The sequence below is a fragment of the Daldinia vernicosa genome, assembly GCF_022497035.1.
Source record: "Daldinia vernicosa strain CBS 139.73 unplaced genomic scaffold F5Y00scaffold_9, whole genome shotgun sequence".
In the NCBI taxonomy this organism is placed as follows: domain Eukaryota; kingdom Fungi; phylum Ascomycota; class Sordariomycetes; order Xylariales; family Hypoxylaceae; genus Daldinia; species Daldinia vernicosa.
This window is the reverse complement of record NW_025953925.1, coordinates 374,597-394,381: the sequence shown is the minus strand read 5'-3', so window position 1 is coordinate 394,381 and position 19,785 is coordinate 374,597. Positions and strand designations below refer to the sequence as shown.

General features: G+C 47.4%; 5 protein-coding genes across 5 annotated transcripts; 3 read left to right on the top strand and 2 right to left on the bottom strand.

Annotated features, from left to right (window-relative positions):
- Window positions 1-1,918: 1,918 nt before the first annotated feature.
- Window positions 1,919-4,489, top strand: F5Y00DRAFT_251578 (glycoside hydrolase family 67 protein; the record flags this gene model as incomplete). Its single annotated transcript, XM_048009843.1, has 2 exons — window positions 1,919-3,794; window positions 3,852-4,489. 2 exons carry the CDS (start codon window positions 1,919-1,921, stop codon window positions 4,487-4,489), a joined length of 2,514 nt encoding a protein of 837 aa, XP_047867667.1.
- Window positions 4,490-4,655: 166 nt separating this feature from the next.
- F5Y00DRAFT_216666 (uncharacterized protein) lies at window positions 4,656-7,398 on the bottom strand. The gene is made up of 3 exons (XM_048005577.1): window positions 6,742-7,398; window positions 6,401-6,691; window positions 4,656-6,348 (listed from the first exon to the last, which is right to left on the bottom strand). Exons 1-3 carry the CDS (start codon window positions 7,204-7,206, stop codon window positions 4,822-4,824), a joined length of 2,283 nt encoding a protein of 760 aa, XP_047867666.1. The 5' UTR covers window positions 7,207-7,398; the 3' UTR covers window positions 4,656-4,821.
- Window positions 7,399-7,694: 296 nt separating this feature from the next.
- F5Y00DRAFT_216647 (DNA-directed RNA polymerase I subunit RPA34.5-domain-containing protein) lies at window positions 7,695-10,205 on the top strand. The gene is made up of 3 exons (XM_048005576.1): window positions 7,695-8,646; window positions 8,707-9,020; window positions 9,074-10,205. The coding sequence occupies exons 1-3, from the start codon at window positions 7,955-7,957 to the stop codon at window positions 9,661-9,663; spliced, it is 1,596 nt and encodes a 531-aa protein (XP_047867665.1). The 5' UTR covers window positions 7,695-7,954; the 3' UTR covers window positions 9,664-10,205.
- Window positions 10,206-10,677: 472 nt separating this feature from the next.
- On the bottom strand, window positions 10,678-15,624 carry F5Y00DRAFT_229152 (TPR-like protein). The gene is made up of 3 exons (XM_048006723.1): window positions 15,377-15,624; window positions 11,161-15,317; window positions 10,678-10,963 (listed from the first exon to the last, which is right to left on the bottom strand). Exons 1-2 carry the CDS (start codon window positions 15,493-15,495, stop codon window positions 11,183-11,185), a joined length of 4,254 nt encoding a protein of 1,417 aa, XP_047867664.1. The 5' UTR covers window positions 15,496-15,624; the 3' UTR covers window positions 10,678-10,963; window positions 11,161-11,182.
- Window positions 15,625-15,845: 221 nt separating this feature from the next.
- F5Y00DRAFT_229149 (glycoside hydrolase family 5 protein) lies at window positions 15,846-19,307 on the top strand (the record flags this gene model as incomplete). The annotated part of the gene is made up of 3 exons (XM_048006722.1): window positions 15,846-16,675; window positions 16,743-17,993; window positions 18,051-19,307. Coding segments are annotated over exons 1-3 (2,311 nt in total), but the record flags the coding sequence as incomplete, so codon positions are not given.
- Between the last annotated feature and the right edge of the window lie 478 nt (window positions 19,308-19,785).

The window sequence follows — 19,785 nt, the reverse complement described above, 5'->3', positions numbered from 1 at the left end:
CCATCATTTCATTGACCGCTGAAAGACAGTACTAAGCCTGCCTTTCATGGGCTAAGAAGCATATATAGGTAATTATATATACCACCAAGGTGTATGGAATCTGACATTTTCCATCTTACAACTCATCCTCGACAAGTATCAGTCTCCCCCCTCCATCCTCGACCAAACCCGACTACTTCTAAGTAGGAACCCTACATTGAGTTTCACTCGAAACACATCATAAGAACTTCAAATTTCCACGATATTCCCCGGGTAACCTCAAAACTCCTCTGCGTTGTTATTGATAAATATGGGGACGGATCAAACTAACGACACAACCCACGAACCCATTGTGTAAGTGCCGTGTCTAAGACCCCGGTTGAATTTATTTCCCCAGGCACTTCATCATCATAGACTCCCTGCACCTCATAATTACCTGTCTAACGCCACCTAAGGTCTACACCTGCTCGGAATACTACCGTGCCAGTCAACGTTCTCCTAGCCTCATTGCCTTCTTCTCAGCTCAGCGTATCGGTTCGAAGGAACCACTCAGACGTTCTCTCTTCTATTGACAATATTCTTGGTGGAAAACATCAAACTGGTCTACGCACTCCAGCAGTCCCGGCGGAAGACAAAACGGGGACTTCTATCGTTGACGCCACAAAACGGCGCCCTTCAGTCGAGAACGCGGTATTGAGTGTGGGAACTCATTTCAGCGGCACAAAGACGACAGCTGTTAGTGCTGATAAGAATACGGCTTGAAACTGTCACGAGGTGGAATCAAACAACATTGAAACAACTTCGCTGTTCCGCGAGGAACTCCAATCTATCTGGCGAGCCCATGGCTCGTATACATACATATTCTTTGTCCTAGATGTCTCATCTGGAATCCTGAGAGAAACCCCATGATCACGTCGTCAATTTTGATATATACGGTATATGGGATAGCGCACATAACAACAGGAATGCCCTTGGATAGGATCGAGGTTCTCAGTAACCATCTTGCACACACTTTTCCGTCCTAAACTTCATATTAATATTTCTTAGTTCTTGTTTTTATTTTTTATTTATTTCTCTTTTACCGTATATTTTCTTAAGCTTCAGCAACTATGTTATTGACGCGAGAGGCGAAAAGCAAGATATAACGAGAAGGAAGCAAAAAGGTGTGACGCTAAATCAGACGAAAAGGCTCACTCAACGAATTATTCATTCTTAGCTTATTCAACCATATCTACGATTCTGCTAGTGGTTCTTATAGTATCACGGAACCCAAATGTCCTTTGGTGTTTGTAATGATAGAGCTGATCTGGACCAGTTACCTACCTACCTTAGGTAGGTAGGTAGGCTTGAAGTTGCAATCTCTTAATGAGGCTCTGCATTATCGGTCGTATTACGTACCTAGGTACGTTCATGGGTTTCCAATCAGATCTCATATCATTCAGGGAAGTGGTTCGCCAGTCGCTTTACGCATAAGTCGATGTTGAAACGTAATCCCTACGTATGTACAGCCAAAATACTAGGATACTGGCCCCATGCACGATGCTCGGCTATCTACCCTGCTACCCCAACTTTAAATCCAGCTCGGAATCGCTTATTCTGTTTGGAGGATCTTCATTTCCGAATCTGCGGGGAAGACGGAGACACGACTCCACGAGTTCGTGTATAAATATACCGAAAGTACCGCAAATTGGAATGCCACGCCAATTCTCTATGGATAAGATCTACCAGCCCATAGCCTTCGACTTTAGCCTAAAGACAGCTTCTTATTCATTAACCTGGCTCTTGGAGAATGGGGTCTATAATCTTCCCAGATAAGGTCCCACTGTGCTGGATAGGCGTCATGTATAAACACGGGGACCCCAATGTCTGTAGATTGTCAGGTGCAGATCTCTGTGCGTTAGGTACCTAGATCGCGGTAGATTGGGTCAGGTACGGTAGAATGCGCGGACTCTGGTTTTTGGCTACTCTCAGCCTTGTGGCTGCAGAAGACGGGCTCAACGCGTGGTTACGATACGCTCGATTGCCATGTGATATCGTCAAACAGGCTGCTATTCCCCCTAATATCATCGCTCTTAACGCTACGGAAATAAGTCCTATTTATGTCGCCGGTCAAGAATTGCAAAAAGGCATCAATGGGATCCTTGGCAAGTCACTTAACGTGACGCACGAGACAAACGAAGGCCCTTCCATAGTCATCGGAACTATCGCTGCCTTTAACGACTCGGGCATCTCGATTGAAACACCCGAGCTCGAGGAAGATGGTTTCTGGCTTAGTACTAAGGGCGACACGGTCGAAATCGTGGGCCAGAATGAACGTGGTGCACTTTATGGTGCATTCGAGTACTTGTCTATGCTAGCCCAAGCGAACTTCACAGAGGTCGCTTATGCTACAAGTCCCAGCGCAGCAATCCGATGGATAAACCAATGGGACAATATGGACGGTACTATCGAGCGTGGTTATGCTGGCCCGTCTATCTTCTTCGCGAATAACACTCTGATCTCTAATGTAACGCGGGTCGCCGAATATGCTCGCCTCCTGGCTTCGATTCGCGTTAACGGAATTATCATTAATAATGTCAACGCGAACGCTATAATCTTAAGCGATGCAAATATGGCTGGGCTGGCTAAGGTTGCCGACGCGATGAGACCATGGGGCGTTAAAATCGGGATCTCGCTCAACTTTGCGTCGCCACAGACGTTTGGTGGATTGAATACCTTTGATCCCTTGGACAAGTCCGTCATCGCCTGGTGGACTGAAATCACGGACAAGCTTTACGAACATGTGCCTGACCTGGCGGGTTTCTTAGTCAAGGCCAACTCCGAGGGCCAGCCCGGTCCACTCACGTATGATCGTACGCTCTCCGACGGTGCCAATCTGTTCGCGAAGGCCGTCAAGCCGCACGGCGGTATTGTCATGTTCCGCGCATTCGTCTATGATAATCAGCATCTTGACGAGAAGAATTGGAAAGACGATCGAGCGAACGCGGCCGTTGACTTCTTCCGCGACCTCGACGACAAATTTGACGACAACGTCGTCGTCCAAGTCAAGTATGGACCGATTGATTTCCAGGTGAGGGAGCCCCCGTCACCGCTTTTCGCGCATTTAAAACAGACTGCATCGGCTATCGAGCTTCAAGTTACCCAGGAGTATCTCGGCCAGCAGTGCCACTTGGTTTACCTACCGCCGCTCTGGAAGGAGATCCTTAACTTTGACTTGCGCATCGACGGCGAGAAATCTGTCATCGGCTCTGATATACTTTCCGGCAAGCGCTTTAATAAGAAGGGCCTCACGGGTTACGCGGCTGTCGTAAACGTCGGCCAAAATACCACTTGGCTTGGCACACATCTCGCCATGTCTAACTTGTATGGCTATGGTAGATTAGCCTGGGACCCAACGGTTGATGAAGTAGCCATCTTGGAAGACTGGACGCGGCTGACTTTCGGCTTGGACGATACCGTTCGCGAGACTATTACACGCATGTCGATGGAGTCTTGGCCGGCGTATGAGAATTACACAGGCAATCTAGGAATCCAGACACTTACGGATATCACTGGACCGCATTACGGGCCGAACCCGCAATCGATGGACAACAACCCGTGGGGGCAGTGGACTCGGGCTGACGCATTTAGCATCGGAATGGACCGTACGGTTAAGAACGGTACCGGCTACGCGGGCCAATACCCGACAGAGGTCGCCGCTGTGTTTGAGGATATCGAAACGACACCGGACGACCTCCTGCTATGGTTCCATCACGTCCCTTACACGCACGTGTTAAAGAACGGCAAGACGGTCATCCAACACTTTTATGATGCGCGTATGTGAATCTCCAATAAGACCCGAAGAGATAAACCAATCACTAACCCCATAACAGACTACGCAGGCGCCGAGACAGCCGCAACGTTCCCCGCGCAATGGGCCAAGCTACAAGGCCTCATCGACCAGCAGCGGTTCGATGAGATGGCGTTCCGGCTAACATACCAAGCAGGCCACGCAATCGTCTGGCGCGACGCCATTAACGAGTTCTACCACAACCTATCCGGAATCGCCGACGCGCAAGACCGCGTAGGAAAGCACCCATGGCGCGTCGAAGCCGAATCCATGACTCTGCGCGGGTACCGCATAACAGCCGTGAACCCATTCGAAGTAGCCTCCGGTCTGCGCATCGTCCAAAGCGTCGGAAACTCGAGCTCGGCAAGCGTGTCCGCCACGCTAAACTACACGGCCGGAACGTACGATCTGGCTGTCGCTTACTACGATCTATACGAGGGCAAGGCGTCGTACGAGCTGTTTTTGAACGACAAGAGTATTGGGTCGTGGATCGGCGATAACGAGGACAAGCTTGGGTTTACGCTGACGAGGGGGATTGACGGACACTCGGCGACGAGGATCACGTTTAAGGGCGTCGAAATCAAAGAGGGAGATGTGGTGCGTGTCGATGCTACGGCTAATGGACGCGAGACGGCGCCGCTGGATTATATCGCTGTGCTGCCACCAGGGGTAGTAGATTGATCGGCTTGGCATTTTGCTGTAATTTATTTATTGGCAGCCTCTTATACTTATTGTCGTTAGAACATGTAATGTATGTTAGCTTCTATGTATACCTATATAAGGACTAAGCATGGTATTTTTATATATATAAAAAAAACTTCTTTTTCACCTCGGCTCTTGATTTGATTCATGTAAATGTTGTGGAATAGATAGGAATAGCAAACGCCACCGCATGCCTGCGATGATGCCGTGCAGCGTTGAGCTTCAATCCGGAATCAACAACGGCGGACTCGTAATATTTCAATTGAGGAGAGCTAGCATCGAATAATTATTTCTTGCATGCGGCCCATGTGTCATGAATTGCTAACGCGACCTAGGTCACGCCTCACTCGCCATACTTTTGAGCCGATGCCACGTTTCTGGTTTCCATGTAGCACCTCTACCCACGGCACTGGTATCGTATCTATGGGCCCTGCCAAATTGCTATTTTCAGTCTCGGAGATATCTCCAGTATCGTCACCGGTGTCCATCGTCTCATCCGCATCTGCTCCGTCGTCTACTTCTTCATGAGCCCGATAATATAGGTCTTCGGTATAAGCCCAGCTCGGCGTATCAAACTTCCCGCTAACGAGTACGACTTCCCACCCTCTAGAAGTAATTTCTTCTATTTTCTCCAGTCGTAACGGCGTTAAAAGTTGGAGCACACCATTCTTGACGTCGATGCCACGAACAAGGGCCAAGCCAAGAGAGTGGGAAAATTTAGGGTCAAGAGTAGTTCCGTTCGTCGTGTCGATAAATGGAATGCCTTCAGGTGTCGTAACAATAATATCTCTAGCCAATGTCGAAAACGACGAGGATATTGATTTTTGTGGTCCCTCATCAGCCCTATCTATATCCATCGTATCAGAAGTCGTATCGCTAGGTAATATAGCATGCTCGTCAGGATGTCTAAACGCTTGGACGTTTTCGACTGCTACAACTCCGAGAATGGTGCCATTAACTGCGTCGGCTAATAAATTCACGGGTGTTTGGTAATCATAGCACATGATCCCGAATATCCCCCGCCCAGGACCTTTGTAGCTGACCTGCCAAGGAGGTACAGTTGTCAGTGGCTTGCTATTCCACTGAACCCAATGACCACCGGCACCAGAGCTTTGGGGTTCTGCATGGAAGTACGACATGGTCTGCATTGAACGGAGATGTGCTGCTGTTCTCGAGGCCAGCTGGGAGGCCTGGGAAGGGAGTGTAGAAAAAGTAGTAGTCCTGCATGATTCCTGCAGCGCCTCTACTACTTCGGCTGGACCGGACTCGGACATATATAGCACCTCGGTCGGTCGCGAACTAGTGATGAGGGAGGTAAGAAGGTCAAGCCCTGTCCCTTGGATCCATCCCGGGGTATTTATGATAAGAGGGTAACGCCCTAGAGCATTCCGATAGTGCGTCATGAGATCCATTGCAGCCTCTAGATATAATTCAGGATCGGAGGCTGGAGATATGGATGCTAGCGCATGAGACCGAACAATCTGGAGCTCTGGACAGGGAAGAGGACGACAGAACGAGGGACTAAACACGGGCTCAGTTAGGAATACGAGTGCGACTTGGCCAGCGACGCAGTATTCAGGCTGTCCCGGGTCGAGGTCAAGCACAGCGACCCCCCGGTGGACTCTGCGTTTGGAGTTACTTGACTGATCTGTGATGAGTCGGTTCGCAAGTAACTTGCCAAAAGTGGATTTCCCAGAAGATTTTGGCCCCGTGATCATAAAGGAGCTGGGTTTCGAGCTTGAAATATCGACTAATTTGGCAAGCTCCCTATTCCACTCTGGCGGGGATACTAAATCTTGCAGCATTGTTTTCTTTGGGCCATCCGCTGATGTATATAACTATAGGCATCATCAGCTGCATAGTTTGTTGAAATGCCTCGAGGATCCTTACGATTACAAATGTTGGGTAAGGTGAAGTAGTGCTCTTGCTTGATGATAGATCAGATTCATTCCAGAGCTTCCTGAACTGGGGAGAGAGCCTCCCTAAACCTCTCAGACCGGCAGCCATTGGATGAGGGAGCAGTTCTAGGCTGGCGTCGTTCGAGCATCTAAGGACGGGGAGTGCGTGGCAATGTGGCGCATTCACCCAATGCACCCTGTCTGATATCCTTAGCATCGCGCCATTGAGGGTTATCTCACCAGATTTCACGCGTATGCCATAGCTGCCGAGAATCACTAAGCGCTGCTGTTTGTGAGTTCGGGTTTCTAGAACAATAAGTAGGGGAAACAAACCTCTCCGTCACGTAATTTTAATAGTATCCTCCCATCTTTCCGTTTTTGGTAGTTGCTTTTGGATGGCTTAAAGTTAGAGAGGTGGACTGGCAATGCCTTAGCCGGCTTCACCAATAACTCATCATCGGCTATAGAAGGCGAGGGACTTCTAGATGTGACGTTAGGAGAGTTAGGTATAACAGTATTATCCGTTGAGAGTGTTAAATTTCCTGGTAATGTACCCTTCACGCCGTTACCAGATTCGTTATCAACACTTGGCAGTGGTTGAACATTTGGGGTCTTCCTTGTCTTCTTTGGACTTCGAGTCTTGCTAGTCCCCGAAGTATCTGGTGATGGGGGGACTTTGGGGACAGATATAGTCTCATCAACTGTATCCACATTAGGTGATGTAGGGGAAATTTGTTGGTTAAGAAGTCTTTGGCGAAGAGCAAAGGCGCTCATAGCTAGCGAGATATGAGCATTCATCCACCATCTATAGAAACTATTAATAACAACGATACAGGGTTAAACACACCTGGCGGAGGTTCTGGTATATTTAGCTTCCTCTTCTTATTCATGGCCATTGCGCCTTATAACCATCCAAGCTTGTAAGAAAATATGAGACTTTTCTGAGTTGGTACTAATCATTTGCCAGTTGATATAAGATGAAGATGGGAGTTCGACCAAGTTAATAAAAGTTCCTCTACATAACTCAATTTATCTGTGGGGCTCTATGCAGGTACGTGCATGTACATGTACCTATTGTGCATTATAAATGTACCTAAGTACCTGAGATACCATTACCTAATCCTATAAAATTGCCGTGAAGCGTCGGATCCATAATCTTCCGGCTCTATCAGCTTCATTTATCAAAGTACCGAAGTACATGTTGCCCCACATCACCCCCGGCCCCGCGACTGCCCTGATAAGGAAGCGCGCCGCGTCTAGCATCAAGAGCTCCAAAAAATTTGTACGCTCAGAGCCTCAGCGTGAAAGTTAGTTCATCAATTACATGTAAATACTTCACCTTTTTAATATTCCCAACATCACCACCTCTCCAGTTTGCACTTCTCAGGCAACATTCATCCTAGGATTTTAAACAGCTTCAGCTCAATTAAAGAGCATTTTATTAGTCCACTTCAGGAATATATTTTGAACTTGTATTCCAGTCGCAGTTTGCACCAAAAAATCTACTCTCACAGCTCCTCATCGCCGCCTGGCACACATATTTACAATGTCGAAGCATCGCCCTCGCATCCCGATGGGATCGCTCAGCGACATGGCTTCAACTGTTCGTGACAAGAAAACTGCCTCCAAAATTAATCCTTTGGGATCTACCCAGCTACAAAAGAATCAAAAGCTAGCCAAGGATACCAGTAGCGATGATGACAGCAGCACCAGCAGCTCCGACGACAGCGACGGAAGTGGCAGCGATAGCGAAAGTGATCTCGAGGCTGCCAAGAGCAAGTACGCCGCAAAGCAGGCAACCAAGCGCAAGGTTGCTGACCCAAAAGCGAACGGTACTAAGTCTGAACCTAAGAAGACTATCCCGAACGTAGGCGTACCATCATCTAAAGTTTCTACCAAGGCAGCAGCTTCCACAAGTCCTAATGATTCCGATTCCGATTCCGATTCCGATTCCGATTCCGATTCCGACTCCCAGAGTTCGGATTCTAGCGACAGCCCGGCCAAGAATGGCGCGACGGTAAAGGGAGGAAATAAAGCTGAAGAGAAAGCAGAAAGCACATCGGACAGCGAGAGCGATGACGAAGAGCCCAGTGCACAACGCGCTGTTGAGGCTGAATCTTCTAGCGACGAGGCCAGCGATAGCAGTTCTGATGATGACAGCGAGGAAGCGCATGGTATGGAGATAGATAGTGATGAGGTGGCCATTTCTAGAGTCAATGGCAATGATTTTTCTGAAGTGTGAGTTCTGGAGTCGTAGAAACTATCTTGGCCGATTATAAACTAATACCGTTATTCCAGTTCTCGACCTGGCTGGCTTAATAGCTCAGACTTTGTGATCCGCAAAGCTTCATCAGACAATCCCGCCAAAGAAGTTGCAGATTTTTTCAGCAAAACTAACTTGGAAGGGAAGCAGGTGTGGTATTTCACGGCACCAGCTTCGTTGCCGATTACTGTGCTCAAAGACATGGAGATTGATCTATCCAAAGCAACTCCTGGACAATCATTACTCAATCATAAAGGCGACGATTACGGCCTAGACATTGAGTCGCATGCTACTAGCACGCAGATCCAGTTGCTTATCCCTTCACAGGGAGGGGATAACTATACTTCTCGTAAGTCGCGCCTCCTAGTTCACTAATTTCAAATAATGGTTAACAATTAGAAGTGAATCGGGGAATCGACTCAACCGTGCATCTCCGTCGCGTAGCTAAATTTGGTCCTGGCGGTACTGTCAGTGCTACCGCTACCGAGGATTACGCGCCAATGCCGAAGGCTATTCGAGAGCAGCCACAGGGTCTAAGACCCCGTTTCACCCCTATTGGCGTCCCTAGTTCTATGCCACAGGTTCAGTCCTCGAAATCCCGTCCTGCACCCGCAACGCGGGCAGTTTCTTCATCTGAATCAGACAGTGAGTCGGAGAGTGCATCCGACAAAGACTCGGCGGCATTACCTACCCCGACCAATTCGAAGAAATCCAAGAAACCAGCTGCTGTCAATGGGAACCTGAAGCGGAAGCAACCTGAAGAAGGCAAATCAACTCCAGTTCAAGAGCCTCGGTCTCAAGAAAAGTCTGCAAAGAGACCTAAGACCACTAAATCCGCCCCTTCCAAAGTTTCGAGCTCCAACAAGGAAACGCCTATCTCGACCCAGACACCAAACAACAAGAAGGCGAAGGAGGGGAAATCAAAGTACTCGATACAGCCAACGAAACAGACTCCAGTCCCTGTACCTAAAGTTTTTAGTATGAACCGTTAATTCGGGGAGTACTGGATTTGCGTAGCCTACATTTTTGGGGCTTGGATCGACATTTTTTTCATGCTGGTATACATTCAGCTAATGAGTAGTGTATCTATCGGGCGGGATTTTGCTCGTGGAACTATCGCACACAGGCAGTCTACGTACAAGATAGTCTATTGGAGACGGGGAGCCTGATGAAATGTGGTTTGCCACCAGAATCGGTAGACTCAGGTGCGTTTGCGTATGGATATTCCTACAGAAAATGACATGCGGCGTCGAGAGAACGTGATATTATGGTTGTGTGGTCTTATCACTCCTTTTCTTGAGATACCATAGACGATTTTTCTGATAGTCTTGGTCTTTTTCCTAGCATTCCTTCCTATGGATAGGGCGCGGCTGGGCAGGCCAATACCAAAAGTACTAGGTTACGAAGTTAGCAATGGAAAATTAACAGAATCGATGCATTCTATTGCAGTAATGTAAATTATGACTTGGGCCATTCTCTAGAGTATTCAGTTGCCGGTTCCGAATTGCTACCTAGGTATTTAGGCACATAACCCACCTGTCTATCGATGTCTTTCGTGCGATTACCTATAGCAAAGTTTTAGTATTTATGAGGCTTTAGCCAATAATCCCAAGTATAGCTTCATATTAAACATGAGCATCCCCCATTGTTAGCGACTACAGACCCGACGAAGCCGATCTAAACAACGCTAATCGTGACTTATCCTTGATAATCTCATGCCTGCTCGTACTCGTCTACGTTAAGTATGGTAGCCAAATTTTTATTTACTCTTTACTACACCCGGTTTCCCTGAATCCCAATATAAAATCAAATATCACTTTTCAATGACATAAGGTAACTCATTTGTGTGACATAGGAGGCCGGGTTTACGTGTCTTGGGATGTGAAATCCTAGCGTTTGCTGTTCCTATAACTTGGTAGGCCGTCCTAATAATTTACTTATGGTTAAGCTGCGCCGACATATAAATAAATTAGACAGGCCGTCACATAGTGTTTTTCTCAGGTTCATTAGGCTAGAATTTGGTTTCCCTCTTTATTGAACCGAGCTGTAGGCTGCCAAGTACAGTACCTAGGTAGGCAGGTAACCTTATGAGACTTCAGATCTGCCTTGTTATCAAACCCCATTGCTAACAGCCAATATGCCCATGATCCACGCAAATCAGGTTGTCGTCATTCATTTCTTCTCATTGCATATATCATTTCCGCTATCCATATCCCCCATCATACATGCACCTTAATGCCACCATACCGCCATGCTGCCATGCTGAACGCCAATATCATCAAGACTGCGGACCTATTTGTATTGAGTTAGCTTAATACTAACCGACAATAAAAATCGAGGAGATAAGATTAAAAGGACAAGCTGCATCAGATAGGATAGTTATGCATCAATGAAGATCTCAGCCCCGTCTTGAAACATATTTTTGACATAGGTATCATCATAACAGCTGGAAAGTGCAAAAGTCAAGACAATGGAGTTGTGTAACATACCGAGAATCATAAGTGCAACCAATCAGCAGTTAACCGCACTGCTTAGAGACTCCCAGCCGCTGCTGTTCCATGGAGCGACGAAGATCGCCGTCTGAGCGTCGGCAACCTTACCGGTTCCGGCATATGCATTGGCAAGATCTATAGCACCGAGTTCTCCCTTCGGCGGTATGGCCTTCAGCGCTACGTTCAAGGCCATATCGGCAGGATATTCTTCCCCGCTAACCTCGGCTAATCTCGACCATCCGTGTGGGAGATGCGGGTATAACATAACGTCGTTTTGAAGCTGAGTAATGACATCGTCTTCTGTACTGTTCCCTGATAAGGCGGCTACGGCGCGGAATACTTCTCCAATTTGGGAATGCTCCGTATCAGTAACTTTGTCACTAGTACGGAGTGTTTGAAGCTCCGAGACAACGGCGTCTAAAGACTCCTCATCTTCATCAAGTAATGCTATGATGCCTAGAAGAAGCACCGATTGTACGTGGCTTAAGTCCTTCTCTATCACATCAAATAGAATGGCGCGGGCTCTTTCTCGAGCATCATCCGTACCCGTAGCCCATAGCATCTGAGCCAGGACGCAAACTGCATCCGGATTGCCGTTGGATTCACTTAGTGCCGTTTCAAAGTACGACACGGCTGCATCAATGTTCTTAGAGAAATACTCTGCTAAACCGACCGTCAAGTGTGCTGATAATCTAGCTTTTCTGCGTTGCTCGGCTGTTAGTTCGTTTGCGGACTCATCGCTGCTTAACTGCAAAGCCATTTCCCCGCAGTCAATAGCTTCTGCGTATCGAGCAGCCGAGAGATAATGACGAGCCAGGTCCGTTTTAGCCAGGGCAAACCGCCCGAGTGACTCCGCGGACTCGGTGGCTTCGTAACTCGTCTCCAATTGCTCACATACTTCCTCGAGGGTATCTATCGCTCTAAGGCTGTCGTTCGTTCGCTCTTGGTAAAGTGTCGATAGATGCTGATACGAAAGATCTTGAGGATTGAGACGACGTAATTGAGTGAGTGCAAATAGTGGTTGGATGAGAGACGAAACACTTAAATCCGACGGACTTGCGAGTATGTAGTCGAATAAGGACGTGGGGTATTGGCGTCTGGTTAGTAGTGAAGACGACTCCGAGATATCCATTGCATGGGTGAATAAACTGCGGGCTTCTTTAGCATCACCGTAAAGAAGGGCGACAAAGCCTTGACCTAGCCAGGCGTGGGCGTAATCGGGGTCATTGGACTGTGCTCGCGTAAAGGCTTCATTAGCGAGTTGGATGTCATTCTGAAATAGCGCAAGAGCGCCAAGGTTCGACCACGTATGTGGATTTCTTTCATTGAGGAACAGGCTCCGGACAAATGCATGCTGCGCCACGGATGGATTTATTTCGCTCGTGACAACACCTAGCGAGTTCCAGAATTCCGGATTCCCGGCCTCCAACTCTATGGCACGTTTGAAGCACCGAACAGCAGCTTTCTGGTATCTACTGGACTGAACCCGGAGCTGCGAAGAGAGGCAGAGGTGTGCACGGTTTTCGGCCCAGCCTAAGTTGTAATATGCAACCGCTTGAGCGTGAATATCGTTGGCCGACTCATGAATCGCTCGCTTGTGAGCTAAGATGGTGGAATGCAAACATCGCGTAAGATCTACCCCGAGCTGCTCATCATCTGGGAAGATGCCTTCAGCAAAAATAACTTCTTTGCCCACGTTATCGACATCTTCTAGTATCGCATATGTAGACTTGTCTTCTGCACCAAGGTCAAGCAGTTTCCGAACGTTGTCAGTCGGAAAGTCATGCAGACGACTCTGGACAGAGGCAAAGATGGAGCATGAATCGCCAACCGCCTTCCAGAAATTGAACGTCCTGGTGATCTTTGTAGGCACGGTGAGCGCAAAAGTCAAAGTGTCGGTCGCTAATTCGATTGATTTGCCGAATATGCCTTTTTCCACGCAATCTAAAGCATTCTCGACCATAGCCTGCATCATAGCTATTGCGACACCTTCCTCTTCAGGTCGGGTTGAAATAACCCCATGGTACAAAGCGACGGCTTCATCGAATTCGCCAAGGTCACGCTTGACATTGGCCAGCATGTACTTGGTAAACCAAGTATCGCCGATCTTACTATCATCCATCTGATCTTCTAGCTTCTGCGCAGTCTGAATTGCTTTTGTTGCGGCGATATATCTTCCGGAGCTATGATAACTCTCCCCTAGACCGACCCACGAATAGTAATCTTCGGGAGCTATTCGCAAAGCGTGTTGAAATGAGACGATAGCCTTGGAATAATCTTGCTTGTTCAGCTCTGCGACCCCCAGAGCAGAAAGAGGCCAGCTGATTCCTTTCTTTTTCGATCCAGGAGGTGGTCTGACCCTGCCTGAATTTACTACTCGCTGCGCCACTAACTCAACCCGATCCCAATCCCCGTCGTCGGCAAACGACCGTGCTAACCTCTCGGCAGACTCGACTTCTGCTGAAGAAAGCTCTACGGCTTTGAGAAAGCATTTTCGGGCCCTCTTCTTATCTTTCGCATAATCTTCATAGTAGATTCCGAGACTACCGTATGCCGGCGCATAACTGAAATTGCTCTTTAGCGCGTCTAAGAAGTACGCATACGCGCCGTTGCGGCTCTTCCTAGCAGCTTTTGAGGGGTCGAGATTCCAAATGCAGCAACCTAAACGATATTGCGTTTGGGCTAATAAATCTTTCGAAACTGAAGCACGCGTCATAAGTGGTAGGAGGGATTCGAGCTCTGCCTTGCCACGTGCATAATCGCCCTTTAATGAAAATAGCCAGCCAACCTCTGCACGTACACGGAGATTGGCACTATCGCCCTTGAGCGCACGCTCTAGGAACTCAATTGCTCGGTCGTACTCCTCTTCCTCTTCGTAGATAAGACCAACGCCAATCATAGCAGAAGTTGACGTAGGATCTACCTCAAGTACCTTGTCGAAGAGCAACTTCGCTTCGCCGTGGTTTCTGGGAGACTGATAAAATACTAACGCAGTGCCTAAATAGAGCATGAAAGATTGATTAGCATTCGTAAAGACCTTCCCGGTCTTTTCGGTTTCCGCGTTCATAATTTCCATAGCCTTCCTCATGAGCTCAACGTTGCTTTCGTGTTCTTCCAAGTGCTGATAGTACTCCCCCATCAATCTGTGAGCGAGCAAAGAATTGGTAGTTGAAATCCCTTCTGTCATCATCAAGAGTCTATCTTCATCAGTGTAAGGGACCACCGATGTTGGCGCACCGCCGTCTTCATCGTCTTCGCTTTCATCATCCGCCTCAGACGTAGGTACGGCAGCTGGAGCTTCTGGTTCTTTTTTCGGGAAAGGAGATATGTCGCTCGTCATAAACCCGGTTAATACACGATAGAGGTCAGAATTAGGAAAAAAGGAACAATATTCATTGAGCACGTTGACGTCCCAATCCTTGATCTCTTTATGGTCTTGCCACTCAATTGCGATATCCCATGCGAGTTTGAAAGGATGTTTGATGATAACCATGTCGTTTGCTAGTTTCTGCACTACTTGGAGCTCGCTAGCTTTGTTTGGAGCTGCAGTAACTAGAAGGCGGTCATATCGAAATTGGAGCAGCTTCTCCTCGTATTGACGCCTAACATCATCATCTTGGGTCCAGAGGATGAGCTGCTCGTAGATTTCGCCTAGCTCGCTCTGGCACAGGACTTCACGATTAACCTCGACGGTCACCTCGCTGAGTTTAGCGCCTAATCTCGTACGCCGTTCGCCAATGAGCGTATTGATGCGTTTCTTCTCATCGACCTCTAGGATTTGAGCTATCGTTTCGTAAGTTTTGGCAGGATGAGGAACACGACCCTCGAGAGCGGGATAGATGGGACTATTGGGGAGTATGAGACGAAGGGCCTGGATGTATTGAGTCCGATCGCCACGAGTACGGGCAAAGTCGATGAACTTGTCAACAACATCTTGACATTTGTACATCTCATTAGCATCCCTAAAGATCTCAGCAAGCTTAAGAGCGGCCTGCTGGTACTTTTGGATAGCTTTAGGACCTTGCTTCTCGTAAACCTTGACTAAGCCTTGCCATGCTTGAGCATCGGATCGAATGCCAATAGCTGTTTTGTACGCATCTTCGGCTAGTTCTGGCTGGTTCTTCTTATCTAAGGCGAACGCCTTGAATACGTAACTAGTATGAGTGTTAGATTCTTCAACAATAGAGGGCTCTTGACAGAATGAGCTACATACGCCTGGTAGGAATTCGCATCTCTACTAATGACACTTTCGGCCTGTGACAAGGCATCGTCCCATTTTTGTTGACGAATAGCATCGTTGATAGCCTTCAATGAGGCCTTGATGCTCGCCATCTTAGAGAAGTTGTACTAGGGATACTGAATTTCATATCTTGGTACCTAATGGTTGGGGGGGATAGGAAATTTACGAAAGTGCCTTCTGGTATTTCATCATTGATTTAAGTACCTTTTTTTTCAGTTTGGTATTGGCCCAAGGTTGTTTTACAAAGAGTGCGTTCGGGCACACATAGCAACCGGCAAGTGGATCTCGGCGAAACTTCGGGTTAGCTAAAATACTGGGACCTGCAGGTAAAACATCGGCTCCCCAGGTAGTGCAGGTTGGTAGCGTCGTCACATTGCTTATTTGTCCTATGTCTGACGCGTGTGGATGCTACTTCTTATGCATACTTCTACATACATACAACTATCACCTATCCAACCAACTAGATCTTCATACATTGGATCAGCTGCGTTTTGCTGTCCGAAACTACGTACAGAACCACTAAAATAAATGTATGTTTAGTCGATTGGCATCAAATGTTTGTTGCATTATAAAACCTATTATTTTTCCCTCCTGGTGATGTTCTCTCCTCCCTAACCCAAAAACTTAATCTTGGTATAATCTTTACATCTTCCTTATCGGAATCCATAAGGTTATGAGAGCTGGTACCTAGCGTTTAGCTTCTTATGCTGTTGTCCCCGAGCGTTCCGATTCTTTTTTTTTTCTTTTGTGCAACGTTTGCATCGACGTCATTGGCATTTGTTAGGTCTCTTCTATCCCTAAAATCGTTGTCTTGATTAATCTCTGGACATCCATTCTTGCCTGGCCCAGCAATAACTAGTCCAACCCTTGCCTTCTTTTTCCTTCATGGCTTCTTCTCTACGCCTAATTATTGAAGATGGCCATTTTCAAGATGCGCATGGGAGACATGTCTTGTTAAGAGGCATCAATGTCGCAGGTGACGCCAAGCTACCCAGCCAACCCGACGTACCCTCGCATATCGCCCAAGACTTTTTTGACGGCGACAATGTGAAATTCCACAGCCGACCATTTCGGAAAGAAGACGCACATATACACTTTTCTCGCTTAAAGCGTTTTGGATATAACACTATTCGCTATGTATTTACATGGGAGGCTATCGAGGCAGCCGGCCCTGGGAGGTATGACGAGGTCTGGATTCAACACACGATCGATGTCCTACGGGCCGCTAAAGACTACGGCTTTTATATATTCATGGACCCTCACCAGGATGTGGTATGTTTTTATTAAAAAATCCCTGCGGGGTTCGTATGCCTACGTACTGACTGTCGAAATTGATTAGTGGTCGAGGTACTGTGGCGGATCCGGTGCTCCTATGTGGACGGTTTATGCCTGCGGACTGAATCCCCAGAGTTTTGCTGCTACTGAGGCTGCGATAGTTCATAATACGTATCCCGAGCCCGAGAAGTTTCCTAAGATGATCTGGTCAACCAACTACGTTCGACTTGCGGCCGCAACGATATTTACGCTTTTTTTCGCCGGTCGAGATTTCGCTCCTAAATGCATAATCGACGGCATAAATATTCAAGATTATCTACAAGGTCACTTCATACGTGCTTGTGAACATCTCGCGAAGCGTATACACGAAGCTGGGGATATCGAGAATGATATTATCTTTGGATGGGAAAGTCTAAATGAGCCAAATAGGGGCATGATTGGACATGTTGACTTGAGTGTTATTCCGAGCGAGCAGAACCTGAAAAAAGGGACATCTCCAACGCTTTGGCAGGCTATCCTGACGGGTTCTGGGCGGGCATGCGAAGTAGATACGTGGGATATGGGAGGTTTAGGCCCATACAAAGTTGGGCGTGCTCTGATTGATCCTCATGGCGAGACGGCTTGGTTGCCAGCAGATTATGATGAAACCCGATACGGTTGGAAGCGGGACCCTGGTTGGAGACTAGGAGAATGCCTTTGGGCCCAGCACGGAGTGTGGGATCCCTCTCAAGACTTACTCTTGCAAAAGAATTACTTTGAGAAGAACCCAACCAACGGCGATAAGCTTGACTACCCTACTTTTACCAACACGTATTTCATGGAGTTTTATCGGAAATACCGAGATGCTATCCGAGGAATCCATAAGGACGCGATCATGCTATGTCAACCTCCGACCTTGGAGTTACCACCAAATATCAAGGGTACGGCAGATGATGACCCGAGAATGGTTTATGCACCGCACTACTACGATGGTATCACTCTCATGACTAAGAAGTGGAATCGGACGTGGAATGTTGATGTCATGGGCATCCTCCGCGGTCGTTACTGGCATCCAGCTTTTGCCATCAAGGTTGGCGAGACGGCGATTCGGAATTGCTTCAAAGATCAATTAGCGTCCATCAGGAAAGAAGGCCTGGACTACATGGGCAACCATCCATGCATTCTTACCGAGTTTGGTATTCCGTACGACATGGATGATAAACACGCATACAAAACCGGAGATTATTCAAGTCAATCTGCGGCTATGGATGCGAACCACTTTGCTGTAGAGGGTGCAGCCATGGAAGGGTACACATTGTGGCTGTACTCGACTACGGTAAGATTTCAAATATATATACTTTTACTTTCTCTTTGTTACTAACCAATTGCTTAGAACGACCACCAGCTGGGAGACCAATGGAACGGAGAAGATTTATCCATCTTTTCTGTTGATGACCAGACTTTACCAGTTTCTTCAGTGCCGCGGACACCTGACCTTAACCAATCGACATCCAGTCTCTTGAAAACGGCTACTACTAACAGCAGGAAAGAAGTAGATGATGAGACCTCGGTCACGCCTGGCAACTTGAAGCGTACCTTAACAAATCCTTCAATATCATCATCTAGACCGCCTAGTTCGAATCCCGAATTGACTAACGCACCTGGTTACCGTGCCGCGGAAGCGTATGTCCGACCTGCGCCAATAGCCACAAACGGCCCTATAGCAAACTACGGTTTCGATTTGAAGAATTGTGAGTTCACATTGAATATCGATGGAACAAATGCGCCTCCAGATTTTCCTACGACAGTGTTCCTCCCGGAGTATCATTTCCCTAAGGAGCAATGTACGGTGGTGGTCAGCTCAGGTAAATGGGAGATCAGCACGGATGATGATGAACAATCCTGGATCCAAAAGCTCCGGTGGTGGCACGGCGATGGCAAGCAGAGTCTTAAAGTGACGGGTTTGATACGACCTCACAACACTCTAACTGGCACCTCTGAGGAGGCTGGATACCTGGAGCAGTGCCAACAATCTTACGGCTTCGACGTCAAATCTTGCAGCGTAATGTAATTGACATTGGCGGTTTTCTAGATATCTACCTACCTATGTCATAAAGATTTGTCCGGTTGATGTCAACTGCCTCGGGTAAGTTGTCCAGGCTGGGAATGGTGGTAAGAGTGTTGAGTATGGGTTGCACGACGTATAATGACAGGTACATAAGATGAGTAATATTGATCGCGATGCATTTGACTGCATGTCTCTGCAATTCTGATAATTCTGCAAGGCACAGCAGGCACCTCATTCATTAACCCAATTAACCCAAGGTTGGGTATTAAAATAGCCCCCAACGACAGGCTCTAGGCATGGGCCTACATGTGTGTTATTGGGGGCCAAAAGATATCAGAAATGTGACATTGATAAGTAGTACCCAATTCGCGGTCATAGTTTAGTAAAGGAGGAATCACGAGCCTCATGCAAGGAAGACTGCTTCGAAATTCTACCATACCTTCCAGCTGAGATATGTCATTAAGGCTGACCACGTCTACGAGTTAATTACGTTTCGGGGTCACTTTTCAGGAATACTGATAGAAAAGGCTTTGACACAAATACATAGTATAAGTCGTTAACCTAGAGAATTTTGATGGTTACTCCAAGTATAGGTATAATTAATAATTCAAATGTACGTACATCTGTCCGCGCAAGCCACCTCAACTCTCGGGATACAAACATTTTCCATAGGTACTTACGTACATATGGCGTACTACAGCCTATCATCACATCGGGCTAAAGATGCGCTGCGGGTGCTTGGATTGGAGAGTGGGTATACAGATGCAATGCACCCAGCGCATTAAGCAAATGGGATGATGCGCATTGCACCTCGCGTGATGGTTGCCGACCTTCCACGGCTACACAGTCCCGAAATTGCTTCTCGTAAACCTTCTCCTTACTTTTGAGGGGGTAAATGTGATGATGTAACGTCTTCATATACACTATTCGCACCGTGTTAGTCTGCAGTGGAGGAGTTGAGAGTAGTGTACGGAATAGAGGTATTCCGTACTTTTTCATATATAATTCCTATTCTCCTCCACACCAACGAGCCCCTCTAAAGGGGTATAAACAAAATGGA